Raw genomic sequence first — 16134 nt, 5'->3', positions numbered from 1 at the left:
ATTAATAAATAAATAATAAAAACACAAAACTCCAAGTAAAATGTATTTTAATAGCTTTCCAAAACAAAAAAAATCAGATTTAATTAAAATGAAATTGTAATCAATACGAATTCTAAATTAAATCCCAAATTTAAATAAAATTTCTGAAAAATAATTTAAAATAAATTGATAAATAATAATAAATATACAAAAACAAAAAAAAAAAATTCATCATAAATATTGTATAGAAATTTCAAAAATAAAATTTTATCATAAACTAAATTATATTTAAAAATTTTGTGTAGTAAAAAATCAGCAATTGTAAATTATATAAAAAAAAAACAAAATTTTCTACCCTTTTTATGAACTTCTTCAAATTTTAATTAATGAATTATAAAAAAAAATTATGTATAATGTCCTTTTAATTAAATTTTTCAATAAAAAATATAATAAAAAACCTTTGTAATCAGTTTAAATTTTTGGAAATTAGTTCAGTATCAATTTTCTGAATAAAATAATTAAATATAATGCACCATTTAATTATAATATAATTAATATTGAAAAATATATGTTTTGTTAATATTATTTTATTAAAAATATAAGAATAAACTAACATATTCTATATTATTATGAAACTTATTGAATTTTGTTAATTTGTAAGGGAAAAAAATTGGGTAGTTTGAATTTTGAAAAGTTTTTTGACTGTGATAGTAATATTTTTAGTAGGATAAGTTCATTTTTTAATAAGAAAAATGTTTAAAATTATAATAACAATACAGTTAAGTAAATGAAATACTAAAAATTTGACCAAATTTTTTTTCAGACCAATCATAAATTTATTTCTTAACTGTGTATAATCAATTTTATGCTTTTATAAAATAAAATTAAATATAATAATATATTTAATTAAATTATAATAAATATTGAGCAATTATAAAATTATTGGTGCATTCAAAATATTATGTGATTAAAAATTTTATAAATTTTTTTATTATAAATTATTATTTTATATAACATTATTATAAATTTTGAAAGTTTTGTTTTCTTTTTTTGTTATTTTTAAAATTGTAAAGGCAATAAATTGCTTATACAATTTAAAACTGAACTGGAAATTGATACAAAGGTAAAGCAATAATTTATTAAATTCTTCAAATAAATTTTATTTTTTCTGCTTTAATTGTATTAATTAATCTTAAATTGTTTATCTTAAATGAAAAAAATCAAATTTTGTTAAATTTTATTTTAGTTTTATTTTCATGAATATTATTATACTTAGTTCATTTTGAAATGTTTCAAAAAGTTTGTTAAATAAAAATGATGTTTAATTCAAACAAATTATAATTATTACAATATTTTGATTTTTCCGTTTTAGGGGTTTCCTTTTGTTGAATAGAAGACATTTTAGATATAATTTCAAAGAAATTATTTAAGAAAAGACTGGGAAAAAAGCATACAGCAAAAGTTTTAACATAAAATGTAATTCACTATTAAGAAATATTTAAAAATAAGCTTTTTATGTAAAAAATTTGAAAAGAAAAACAAACATTTATTTTTTTTATTTCATAAATATTTTTATTCTAGTTTTTAATTTATCTTACATATTTTTCTTTTCGTATTATTCTAATATTATTTTAATTATTTTAATTCTATTTTTTTTTTATATTTTTTGTTTTTCTTTTAAATTTCGTTCAAACTATCATCTTCATCTTCTTCATATAATAAATCATAAATTTCTTTATTATTGCAAAGTGCTGGATATTTTTTACTTCTTCCTGATTTACATTTAGAACCGGGTTTACCAGTTTTATAAACTGCTCTATCTCTAATATTTGTACTTGCATAATTACATGCAAATAAAATTTCATAAAAACCATCTTTAAACATTTTTAATGCTGAACAGCCAACACAACGATTACTTTCAGTTACTAAAGCTGTAAAATGTCCAACTTTTTCTTTAACCCTATGATATTTATCAATAATACTCATATCTGTTAATTTATATTCATCAAACCAATCAGTTATACCAGATAATAGGATTTTTTTAATATTTTTTGGTTTCATATTACTGTACCAACGAAATAAATTTTGTCCAGAAAAATGATATTTTTCAGTACTACGGCATTTATCGTGTTCATGCCGGCATGTTTTTACATTTAATTCAGCCATTCTAGCTAAATCATGACAATAACACATCTGTGCCATACGTCGTGCTGGTTTATAATTAGGTAATTTACCTGATGCAATAAGATTACGATATTTATTATGTGCATATAAAATTTCCATTCTCATAGCTTTATTTATGGGAATCATTTGAACTTCCTCAGGACAATCGGAAGAAAATTTCTAAAAAAACAAAAAAAAAGTGATTTAAAAATAAATACAATTATTTAAGAAAATTTTTAAAAATTATATACAGGACAAGGTCAATTAATTAAGCAAACATTGCTAAAGAACTACGAAATTATAAAAAATATCTCCCTAAAATTCCAAGTTCAATAATACTTAATAAAATAATTCAGCTTGCAACATGTAAATGTTAATTGTATGAATTGTGGAGAAACTAATTACAAGTGACATACATAATATGCAATTAATTGTTAAACTGCATGAATTCACATCTAGTTTTAAAACTATGTTTGTGTAGCAATACTGCATCGCTGAGCAATTAATAAGCTGAATTGAACATATGTACATATTGTATTACTTCAATGATTGCAATATGTCTGCGCAGATTCAGTTATGAATACTGCAAAAAAAAAAAACGCTTTCAAGCACACTATCATAAGAAAACAAATATCAATTTTTATTTTATTAATAAGAAAATTAATTATATTGTTTACAAGTTAAGCATATCACTCAAATGCCGCAATTCACTTTGATCTATGAAAAGCTGCTGGGCAATTTAATAAAAGAATAAAATATTTTAAATTTTTATAAAATTTAAAATTTTATTTTCTTATTATGTGTTTACGATACATGTACTCAAAAATGAGAAAAATAAATAAAAAAAAATGTATTTGAATTTATTATAAATTTAATAAGTATGTAAGTAATATTTATATTTTTTTTTTGTTCGACATCGAATACCTTGACCTTGATGACATTGTTTGATTTCAGGTATTCTCAAAAGAATATAATTGACTATAATATGTGTTGTGCATTTTTACGCAATTTGAAAATATTAACATTCATTTTTAGCACTTTTCCAAAAAATTTTTGAAAAAAAGTGCTTATTAGTTTCACTCTGTCCGTCCGTACGTCCGTCCGTCTGTCTGTCCGTGGAAGTTATACCGTCTGTCCGTGGAACCCCTCTAGAAGTTATACCCCTCCAAAACCCTAAAAATGGCTTTTTTTAACTATTTGTTGCAAGAACGCATAAAGGCAGCGGCTCGCTTCCCCTAGCGCGGTATACTATAGTTAAACTTTAGAAAAAGAAAATGGCCGTTCAAATTTACCGTTATCAAAAGTCCTTTTTTTCCAAATTTTTGATGTCGTTTTTCTTTTAGACCCCAGCCTGTAGAAGCTTGAAATTTTAGAGGCTTTTAGACATATTTAACAAATAGTTCATTTCCTTAGAAGAAAATTTTTTTCCATCTCCACCCCCTCTCAAGTTATCGCCTCTTGAAATTTGTAAAATTTGAATTTTTGACACCTTATATTTCCGAAACCGTAAGCTTTTTCAAATTTCTATAAACACAAAAAGCTAATGGTAAATTCCATGACATTAAAAAATATAATTATTTTTCTTAACTCACACAATTAACCCTTTAAATCGAGAATTATGTTAACCCCTCTTTATATTAATTTTTGCTTTATTTCAAAGACATTCATGTATGCATCATCCTAAATATATGCAATCCTAGAAATAGCTTTGTATATGAATGAAAATAATTTTAATAGTGTGATAGGTATACATAGACTGTATTTAAAAGCAGAATTTTCACTTGTTGAAGGGAAAAGTGCTACAATACAAACCGTTGGTTTGACCCAACTTTATTTTATTTTTGCATAAATTAATTGAGAATTTTATTGGATAAAAATTTCTTATTAAATATTTTCATGAAGGAATCTATCAATTTGAGAATAAAAGATAATTGAAGGTAAAACAATAATTATATATGTATATATGTTGAATATTATTACATACGGATATATTTTAAATTGAAATGTGATAAATATTATTTTTATATAACATTGCAGTGAGTGACGTGGAATCAACGCAAATTAAATTGTGCGAATAATAATTGTTAAATAGTAAATTTTTTCATATTAATTCCTATTTTGACAATTATTATTTATTCTATTATACTGTAGTTTCCAAAATTAAATTCATAAAAAAAAATGTAAATCATAAACATTTTATATGATTGTATGCAAGAAAAAACCCTACATACCACTACTTACGCTAGTAATTACGACTACGCTAACGCTTAACGCTACGCTATTTTATTTCCTTATTTCTGCCATATAGAATTCCATACCTACAAACATCTTTGATCCCTTAATGTGTTTACATATATAAATAATATAAAAAAAAATTTATATTTCCTGACGCTTCATTTTTTGACGCAGCCTCTCGTAAGAGCACGAGTTTTATTTTTGCACAAAATAGACAGCATTCAATGGGGGCATATTTTCTTTTGTATTTTATATGGGTACATTTTTGATTTGTGTGACATTCGATTTATGTAATCATATTTTTTACTATACTTGACTATAAATAAAGATTTTTTTTTATTTTAAAATCATTTTACAAAGTCATCATATGAAAACTGTCATATAAATATTGTAATCTTCAAATTGAAAAAGATCAAAAATTTATAATAAATTAATTTAATTCTGTTAGAAAAACAGAATATGAAAATTTGAAAAAAAAAAAATGAATTGTCACCTCCTTCAAAAATTAGTCATATAGATTCTATGTTAAATCATCAATCATTTAATCTTTCCGGTTGTCTTTTAATTTCTTCAATAATCAAATATTATTTTGCACGTCCATTACCAATTACATATGTATTTTATTATATACATAATAATATTAAATACATTATGAATGCCCTTCAGAAATCTCATCAAATCAAAGTTGAATTCTAATTCAGATTATTATAAACGCAATACTGCAAAAAAAAATAAGTGCAAAACGCAATACTGCAAAAACATTACGTGATGAATACATATTGAATATATTTTTACTATTCTATAAAATCAAAACAGTTCTTATAATTAGTAAACTAATGAAAAATTAGTGATGTTTATGAACACAAATATAACGCAATTTTCGACATAATATATTGGGATGTACTGCGCTTATGAAAATGTTTGATATTATAGCGTAATTTTACTGTTTCAATTTTATAATTAACTAAAAATTTTTAATTACAAAATAATATCGATTTTGCACAAGCATAAGTGCATATATTTTTTAAAGTTAAAATTTTTCAATTCTAAATAAATATATTTTATAATTAACTGTGTTTGAAGCATTCTTGTTTGACAGTTCATTCAGCATTTAATCAACAATCAGACCAACAAACTAAATGAATTAATTCAAACAATTTTTAAAATTTATTCTAAAATTAATTATTCAATTATTAAATTATTTTCAATTAATTATTTACACAATTAATATTTGTAATTCGTAAATATTTAATTAAATTTGTAAATTAAATTTCTAAATTAAATTACTTTGTATATACAATACTGAATAATTACTTAAAATCTACTTCCAGTTCTAATAAAATAATCTTGTTTAGTTTAATTTAAATTACTTAATTAACTGGTTTGATAAAACAAATCTTATTTAGAAATTTAACAGTTTTTTATAGTATGAGACTACTGGAATTGAAGAAGAATATTTTTTATTCTAACTGTTTTGAAATTGTTGTTACGTAACGACAACTTATAATAAATATTTTTTTATTATAATAATTATTTACTCAATATATATACAATAAAAAATTAATATACATATTAATAAACCACTTATAATTTAAATCTTCTTAATAAGGGAATTTCTTTTATATACAACTTATTAAAATTTATGTTTCGACAGACCGAATCACTAATAAATCACTGATCAATTACATCATAAATGAATGAGTACAATATTTCATTTATTTTATTATTATTTTTGATTTTCTAAATTGGAATTATTTTATTGTAAAAAATATATTTCGGAATAGTTTTCCAAACGCCGATCTAATTTATTAGAATTTCCAAAAACAGCACACATTTATTGATTAATTTATTTTTTATTGCAAATATTTTAAGAAAAGAAAACTCGATATTGTAGAAGCCACTTATCAATCAAGAAAAATGTTTATGCAAATTTCATTATATATGGAATATTAGAACAGAAACAAGAATAAGTATAACAATGTTTTTAACCTTGATTTTTATTTTAAAAATTATTATAGGAGTTTATCTATGGATTTTAAAATTTGAAGCAATATGAAATGTAAAAGTAAGTAAAATTAAAAATTAATGAAATTTAAGTCTAGACTCCAAAAAATAATCTTTGTGAATATATAAGGTTTTCAGGCAAAAAAAAAAAACAAAAGTAGTAAATCGAAACTCAGACTATCGAGGTTATTGCTATTTTCAGATAAAATAAATTGGGCATAAACAGAATTGAAGACCACACTATCATACAAATTCAATTTATTACATTCAAAATTATAAGAGACTGTTATATTTGCACCATTCCCCCGCCCCCCTCAACATCCTACCATTTTTTCTAAAAATTGATCATAGAATCAACCTTGAAATTATTTGCAACCTTATTCGAAAAACCCTGTTTAAATAATAACCTTATACGAGTATATTAAAGAAATTCGTTATAAAATTCATCACTGTTAATGCACATAGTTGAATATAAAGAAACTATCAGCTGAGGATTATAATGTAATTCGAAACTGAGCAAAGATTTCTTTATAAATAACACTGGAATAAAATACAAATTAAAATTTTACTTACCCCAGTATTGTTACATTTAATATGTTGTCCCTCTAATATATAGTCACACCATTTATCTTTATCACACCAATCAATTTGTTCATTTTTTGATTCACTAATAATTAATGTAATTGTAAAAATAACGGTAAATATTTTAATTAATTTAATCATTGTAAAAAAAAATTTCTTGCGTTATTTATTTTTAAAAAAAATTTTTTTTTTTTAAATTTTATTAAAAATATTTCAAAATTTTCAAAATTTATGTAATCGAATTTTTTTTCTCTTTTTAATTTTTTTTTTATTTAATCATTCTTTCAAATTAGTATAATATTTTTAATAATATTACAGTTAAATTAATTTAAAAAAAAAAAATTGCTACCCGTATACAACCATTATTATTGAAGTCTAATCTCAAACTGTCTGGATTAACTGAATTGAACAGATCATATAAACAATCTGGAGATTTTATTATTATTGTTCTTATGGTTTTTTTGTATAAAAAGTGATTTTTATAATTTATATGTTTGTATTGTGTTTGTGTATAAATTTCAAGAGAGTATGGCGAAAAAAAGTAACTCCAGGCAGCACGATTTTTATAATGGAAATAAACACAAAACATTAAAATTAGGTTAAACATACTTGTATATGCGAGTGTGTGTTTATGTAATTTTGTATTAAATGTTTATTTTTGTTTTAATTTCATTTATTAATTTCTTCTGTTTGCTTTTTTTCTGTTATTATTATTACACTTATTATGCCTCGTATTTATTATGATTTTTCATAGAGGACGCGCGCGATTCAATTAATCAAATTTGATTTAAATTTCAATTAATTCCAATAATTCATTTTTATGATATATAAGCTGAAAATCGAATCAAACTTTAAGTAATTTTGTAAATTTTGAATTTTTTAAAGTGCTTGTTTCAAACCTATTAAAGGGGTAGTATTGGGATGGCACCTTCTATTTTTGTTTTCAGATAATATTTAGAATATTCAGAAGCGAACACAAAAAAAATTTATTTCAACTAATTCTGGAAATATTCCTGAGGCTCTTCAAATATCAAAGGAAAATCAATAAAATTTTAAAAAAATATTATTAAATCGAGTATGTATACACACACTTATTATGAAACTCTATGAAATATAGCCATGTTAATTCAAATCTTTCTTATTATTTTTAAACTTATTATGTTAAAAAAGAAATTTTCGATTAATTATTGTAGCAGGGAACCAGTATTTGTATTATGACTCGTAATATGTAGGTATATACATGTTGTAAATATATAATTACAAGTCATTTATGTTCTGAAAGCGAAACCAAAAAAAAAAAAAAAATTGTGTAATTTCAATTCATTATTGATTCGAGCTAATTATTTTAAGAACCGCTTTATTTTTACCGACTATTTTACATACGCGTGTGTGGCATTGTAATAGCACCGAATTTTAGTACAAAAGCATATTTCTTCATATCTTACAGAGAATGATAAATTTCATATACGCCATAATATGCCAATTTTGTGTTATACTATAGAGTTTGAGTTTTATTTTAGAAATGAAATAAATCAATAAATTTTTGGGTTATGCGGGTTCCAATAACGTGATGTGTTGTAACTATAGAAAAAATTTAGACATTATCTTAAAATTTGCAACAATTGTTATAAATATAATTTTAAACTTTGGAATTTTCATAATCTTACGCCATGCCCTCGGTAAACTTAACTAGAAAATAGATTTGTTCGAATTATTAAATATTAATCGGGAAATATGCATACATACATATAATATAGTCTATTTTTAATATTTCTCAATTAATGGACAAACTAGAATTTTATTTTTATAAAACCAAATTATTTCATGAAAAAAATGCATACTTAGAGTTGTACTTCGTAAACTAATTTTTTCAATATCAATTTTCTCAAAACCAAAAATATTAAAATTGATTGAAAGGTGCTCCTTTCTTTTTATGCATATATATACATACTTACATTACATACACAAGAAATAAAATTTTTCCCATAATTTCCCATGCTTTATCTTTAAAATATAAAAAAAGAACGAAATTAAATTATTAAATTGAATGTTTAAAATAATACGATTAAAATTTGTTCTTGCCAATTATAAGTATCATTTTTCCTTTTTCATTATTTATTCGACATAAAATATATTGTATGTAATTCTTGAAATTTTTAATTTTGTCTTAAATTAAAAAAAAATTTTTCAAATTTCCAAGTTAAGCATACCAAATTTAATTTCACTACTTCACTGGATATTTTGCTAGTATAGTAAATTTCGGTTTTATTTACATTATGCAAAGAATATTCCAAATTTTTATGTTTATATTTATTGAAATAAAAAATCAAATTGAAATTTTCCTTGCTTAAAATTTACCTACATACATACATACATATGTATGTTTATTTTCAATTCGAAATTTATACTTTTCTGTTTTTTCATCCTATTTTCATTTCAATTTTAATTATGCACTTCCCAGATCTTAATTTGCGTTCATCTGTTCTTTATCAAAATTTCCAGAAGGAAAAAATATAATTAAAACATTTTTATAATTGGTTTCCCATACACCCCGGTATATACATGTAGATATGTACAATATTAAAGGAAATTATCAAATAAAAATGTAATAAATATTAAATTTTGTTTATTTTTAAAATATACTAATTGTATTTAAACGATAGAAATTATAAGATACATTTAGACTTATAAACTTTAATGGATAATTATTTATTTATAAAATTTTGTATGTTATACATATATTTATTTTTACTAAAATTTATAATTAATATTAAAATTTTAAAATATTAATATTATTTTATTTGAAACACGTCAAAAGTATACATACATTATGTCAAAAGCAGTGACAATACTAATTGACTCATTGATTGACTCGTTAATCGTAATATAAGTATGTATATTCCCATGTAATATATGCAAATCCATGTATACCTTGACACTATTTGAAATTAATAATATGCATAGCATGACCTTTGATTGGGTTCTCACTGAACACTGTCTCACGAGGGTCCACCTGAAAAGGATGGGCAGGGTGGCGGATGAGGTCTGCCGTTTATGCCTGGAGGAGGATGAAACCATGGAGCACTAACTGTGTGAGTGCGAGGCGGTTGCTCGCCTGCGGCTGAGGTGCTTCGGGAGGGGCTTTTTGACCTCGCAGCTTGATGTGGCTACCATACTGCGGTTAGTCAGAGGCCTAGGAATAGAGCTAATGTAAGGGGATGGGAATCACAAAAGATCCTATGGGTCGACGTGGAGGAAAAAAAAAAAATAACCTTTGATTGCAAAAAAAAAAAATATTGTCATTTGTTATATCTTCATTTCTCTAAAATAGAGAGTTCGAAATTTTCCTGTGAGCAAAAAATATTCTGCTCTATAGTCTCTATAGTAATAAGGGGTTTGTAAAATGCCAGTCGATCGTAATACGAATTTCAGTCGAAAAACAAATCTAAAAACCGACAATATAAGGAAAAAATTTTTTAAAATTTGATTTTATAAAAAAAAATATTTTTTCAAATTAAAAAAAATGTTTGCTTAAGTCAGAATTGAAAAATTAAAAATCATACTTTATTATACGGCTAGCAACATTAATAGCAAACGACGTTTGCATTAATGTTTGAGAACATTAACTTGAATTTTTTTGAAAGATTATAGTTCAAACGGCTATTGTATTACACGTACAGTGCTTACTACTCTTTCAAACTGAGTCGACATATAGAATTCGTTACTCTTCTTCTGAGTAACATAAGACATGTAAAATCTATTATTGTTCCTTTAGTCAAAGCTGTGGTCAACTACACTACGTGTAATCACTTTTAATGCCCTGTCAAATTTCAGTTTTTATTTGTCTTAATTGAATTTTCTCTTTGAGTCAATTTAATATAAATTTATCACATACATATATGCATCTAGAAAAAGTATATAGTTAGAAAAAGTTTTCTTAAAATTCAATATTTTGTATTATTTTTGCTTCAGTTCTTTTGCTGACGGAAAACTTATAGAATATGTTAATCTACCTATATAATATTTTCTATATAATATGTATGTATATATATAGTCAATATAATTACCAACACAATATTATTATTATTTTCATATTTTTAATAATTAATATAATTACTCATTAAAAATATTTTTAAAGTGATAAATCGAAGGTAAAATCCATACATTTTTACAATTTTTAAATTAAATTTTTTAATAATATTAAAAAAAATATTCAAATATTTGAATAGCAATCTTCATGTATGTATAAGGTGCAACAAATTAAGCTAAAAATTGACCACTTATTTGAGTAGAGACTGTATTAACTTCAATATTACTTACATTGTTATTTATGATAATAAAAATTTCATGATTTTTTTTTTTTACAGATTTGTATTCCATTTGAGATTTGTAGCGCACTTGAATTTATTAAATGTAGCACAATACAATTGACCTTAACCTTTATTACTCCAACTAAACACAAACAGATCAGTTTTTACCAGACAAATGCATTAAACTCTTAAATATTTTGCTTTCATTTATAAATTGTTTTTCTTATTTTATCGATCTAATTTTTTATTTTTATCATAAATAAAATTTAATATCTGTAATTGATCTTTACAGAAAAAGTAATAAATCTTCTATATACACCAATAAAATATTAGAAAGTTAAGTGTTTATCAATCACAAAAAATTTCATAATTATTTCAAAAGAAACTATAAAACTTTTATATTCAATTAAATTTAATTTAATAGGTTCATTAAATTGCAATAGTTTTTATACTATAGAATTATAATAAAGAAATTGCAATTTGCACATGGTATACAGCATAATTATATACTTACATTAAATTTCACTAATTAATTTTATTCAAAGATCACAGGAAAGCAATAATTTTAATTTAAAAAAACAAAAAAATTGGAAACATTGAGGTGGTAAATGGAATTCATGTCAATATGAAACGGCGCATACTCAAATTTGTTCAAACAAAATTTGGTTCGAACCATTCTTTGCAATTTTCAAATCTAAATTTAAGCCAGCATACAAAAAAATTTTGCAAATCTGTTTTTGTTTTGTATAGTATAAATTCGAAAATCTAGTTATAATGGCAATGATGAAATAAAAAATCAGTTCGTAACTGTTAATTCTGAGCTAGAGAGTTTTATCTTACTAACATGGCTGACAGAAATACTTTGAATTTTTATAATATCAAGCTTACTACAGTCAAAATGTTAACCCTTTATGGGTGATTGCATATTGTTACGTCAAAATTTCAAAATTCTAATATTATTTTAAATGAATTAGAATTAAAATTAAAAACTTACCGAAAACACCTTTTTATGAAAAATTTTACGATTCTCAAAATGTTGTTGAACCTAAGATATGTATGTATTGTTAAATTTCATTTAAATGTCGGGGTCACAATATGAGATACAACCATATCCCATATAATATAATATTTTGAATTGAAATTGAATTCAACAATGTATAAATATTTTACAATTTATAATTTACTTTTAAAGTGAATTTCATTATAATTGTGTACTGTTATAAAAAAAAACAGATAGATACTTAATAGATATATGGATTTCTTTTTTCAATTAATTGATCACTTTAGATTTAGATATCGATATACTAATTGTGCCATTAAAAAATTCAGATTAAAAATCATTATGAATTTAATATACGTATACATATGTGTATGTGTGTATATTTTTTGATTCTTTTGTTCTATAGCTACATTGTAAGCGAACGTAAAGTAAGTATACGCAAAACAGTCTTTTAGGATAACGTACATACATACAATGTTTACATTGGAAAAAATCAATTCGTAATTGTATATGCTTTCGTTAGTCTTTCTGTCCCGCCCCTCTGTGTGTATTTTTATGTTTCATTCTATTGGCTCTATGCCGAATTTTTCATAGCAATATCACATATTGGCATAGTTTTGGAAAATAAATAATTTTGACATAAAAACTTCGGATCCTATCCGAATGTTTTGATTAAAAGCTTATGTCAGATGTCGGCTCACATACCCTTTTAATTACTTTTTATTTGAAATCTGTAACACTTCCATAACAGCTAAAATATTCATAGACAGAATATGATAACAAATTGCCTTAAAAGTAGATATACCAACAGATATACCGACAGTGACCGACAGATACATAAGATTGTAATTAATTATAAGTAAATAGTTTTAAAAATTTATGACTCATGTTAATAAAATTGATTGTATCCGAAGCATTGTACGTATAGTGTAAAGAAAATAATAATTGTATACGTCAATAATTTGATAAAAGATTCAATTTAGATCTTTTTTACTGTTATAATATTAAAATAACACTAATAATAATTGCAACATATGTATGTAAACATTGACATACATATTGTCAATATAAGAGCTTCTAAAAAATAGTCTCGCTATGGAGAAAACTCTTTAAAATTTTTATTGTAAAGAAAAAAAAAAATTTTTTTAAGTGAAAAATGTTGTTAATAATTTTATTTTTTAGCAACAGCAAACCGTATAAATGCTAATATTTAAAAGTAAATTTAAGTTTAGGTAAAAAAGTACATATACATATACACATAAAAATATACTTTAATATACAATTATGTTTATCAAAATCAAATGAAATTTTGACAGTAGTTAAACAATTTTACTGTTGTTATGATAGCATCAATGATTGTTATTTGTTGATATAGAATTTTTTTAATAAATTATTATATGTATAATTTACAATCATAAATATGTATAAGGCACGCAAAAATACATGCATATATATGTGCATATATATTCACGCAGCATCAGACTCTGGAAATATTCAAATACGTCTATGGCAATTATTATTACCCATTATGGTAACATTTAACCCCAATTATGGTAATATTTAAATTAACTTACATATACTTTGAAGAAATATAATTCAAAATTGAAAACTTTTATAATTAAACTGAGTTAGTTCCAATTTGTAAAGATCTGTAAAAATAATATATTGTTAATGTGTACCTATAAGAAAAGTATATTAAACCTATGTATAGTTCTACATATGTAAATGTTGCATAGATGACTTCAATACAATAGAGATCGGTATTCCGATAAATTGTACCTAGATCAAAAATTGAATATTTTTCCAGGTAGGTATATACAACTATGATGCAAACAATAAATCACACTAAAAAAATATAAATTTTTAATTTATAAATGTAGGGATTATAAGCACCTATGATTTAATATTATTTCTGAAAAACTGAATAAAATCTGTATAATGGTTAAAAAAAATCGAATTTTTTGTAACACTATAATAAATACGAGAAAAAAAGAATGAATAAATTGTCAATCATTGTACATGACTAACATAACATTAATGTCCTACGAAACAAATATTAAATTTTGGCATACATATATTTTTCGTAGAAAATTTCTATTGGCATTAAGAAAATAAATATATAAGTAGTTCTAAGAATCAACATAATGTATAAAGAAGCATTAATTAAATAATAATTAAGAAGTATGTCATTAGATCATAAATTTTCAATTGTTATTAATTTGATAAATTTTGAGGAATTTTCATACACATATGTATATACATATATAGCTAATTTTTTGTATTCTTCTTTGTTCATAATATTATGTTTTAAGGAATATGATGGTTTTTTAAAAATCCATACATATTCGATGCATTGTATAACATTAAACATAAATGCACAAACTGTAAAACACAATTAGCGTATTATAAAAATTAATTAATACACTGAGCTTTACACTATCAAAATAATTATTTGGTTTGTTTTATGAAAAAATATTTATAATATCTTTCTTACTAGAAACCTTCTATACATAAGTACACTTCGAATGCAACATTTGATTTGAAAATTGTTTATGAAAATTATGGTTTCATTCAAATTGAAATAGGTTAGGCGGGGTTAGGTTGACACGACTATCCAAAAATACACTTAGGCTAGATAGGGTCTTTGTATACCAGAATCTTACTTGAACCAGTCCGAGTTCTTCCATGCAGCAAAGCTGGGCTTACAGTTGAAATAAAAACATTATAAAAATTTTCACAATTAAAAAGACACTATAAAAGATTTAAGTGAAGTGTTTATTAAACGTAATAAGGCTAAAAGTTTGAAGTTTTTACGCAATTCAATCAAACATGACGTCTATATTATGTCGTTTATTCGATTTTATTTTTTTTTTTTCAAATTGCAACCTACGCAATAACTCCATGAATCTTTTGAATTGTAATATGAACTATAATTGAAATTTAAAACTACCATAATTAATTTATTTTTTTTTTGTGATTTTTATTACCATCATAAATCAATCGTCCTTAAATACATTTACCGTGATTTAATATTATATTTAAATCAATTTGTTAAATTTAAACTTGACCTAGCTTTAGAATTAATGACAAATATATACCTGACGATTAAAAACCGCGCCCTATTTTTTTATAAGAATATCAAAGAATAGAATAAAAATGTATTAAATTACTCAATTAATATAAGAAAAGAAAATAAAAAAAAAAAAAATATTTTTTCATCATAGATTAAAGCAAAATATCTCTTAGACCAGAATTTTCATATCATGACATAATTATATGAGTTTGTGTTAATATTAAACAATGCAAAATAATATTGTGTTTCTTAATAAATTTATTTGATGTTTTATATACAAAATTATTATGACAAATTTTAAACTCAAATTACTTTTACCGACAGCATTGCCGACAATAAGGAAGGTTATGTGGTGGTATTAAATTTTGTATACCAATTTTTGATGGAAACGGACTTCTTCATGACAAAAGGCGAAACTCTGCCAAATTTACATTTTCCTAGGTATAGGTAACTTTACTATATAGGTAACTTTTATTTTTTTTTGTAATCTTGTGTAACATTTTTGTTGAACTACCGAATTTTGTGCGGTTATATGCTGATCACATCACATATTTTTTCCAATTCTAGTGTATTTTCTAAAAATTTTTGTATTGAAAAATAAAGCATTAAAAATATTGCACAAAATTTAATTTCTTTTTATTTACAATCTATTTTATTTGGTTTTAATTCAAATTGTTTAAAAATTTATTTTTGAAATTATTCATTTGTTGCAAATAATTGGATTGTTTTCTTTCAATAATAATAAAAAATTTAATTTATTTTTAAATAGTTTACATAATAATCGTGTA

The 16134-nt window shown here is 23.1% G+C and overlaps 1 protein-coding gene across 1 annotated transcript; it reads right to left on the bottom strand.

Annotated features, from left to right (window-relative positions):
- Window positions 1–1589: 1589 nt before the first annotated feature.
- Window positions 1590–7206, bottom strand: LOC129614210 (antigen 5 like allergen Cul n 1-like). The gene is made up of 2 exons (XM_055528659.1): window positions 6955–7206; window positions 1590–2322 (listed from the first exon to the last, which is right to left on the bottom strand). The coding sequence occupies exons 1-2, from the start codon at window positions 7102–7104 to the stop codon at window positions 1657–1659; spliced, it is 816 nt and encodes a 271-aa protein (XP_055384634.1). The 5' UTR covers window positions 7105–7206; the 3' UTR covers window positions 1590–1656.
- Between the last annotated feature and the right edge of the window lie 8928 nt (window positions 7207–16134).

This window comes from Condylostylus longicornis, unplaced genomic scaffold (genome assembly GCF_029603195.1).
Source record: "Condylostylus longicornis isolate FDR11 unplaced genomic scaffold, ASM2960319v2 ptg000106l, whole genome shotgun sequence".
Lineage (NCBI taxonomy): Eukaryota > Metazoa > Arthropoda > Insecta > Diptera > Dolichopodidae > Condylostylus > Condylostylus longicornis.
Note: the sequence above shows the minus strand (reverse complement) of the source record. Positions and strands in the feature narration are given on the sequence as shown.

Excerpts from the sequence above, each read along its gene's own strand:
- LOC129614210 (XM_055528659.1), bottom strand. The coding sequence starts at position 7,104 with ATGATTAAATTAATTAAAATATTTACCGTTATTTTTACAATTACATTA. Across the intron at positions 2,323-6,954 it reads TTAAATGTAACAATACTGGG|AAATTTTCTTCCGATTGTCC; the intron begins GTAAGTAAAATT and ends TTGTTTTTTTAG.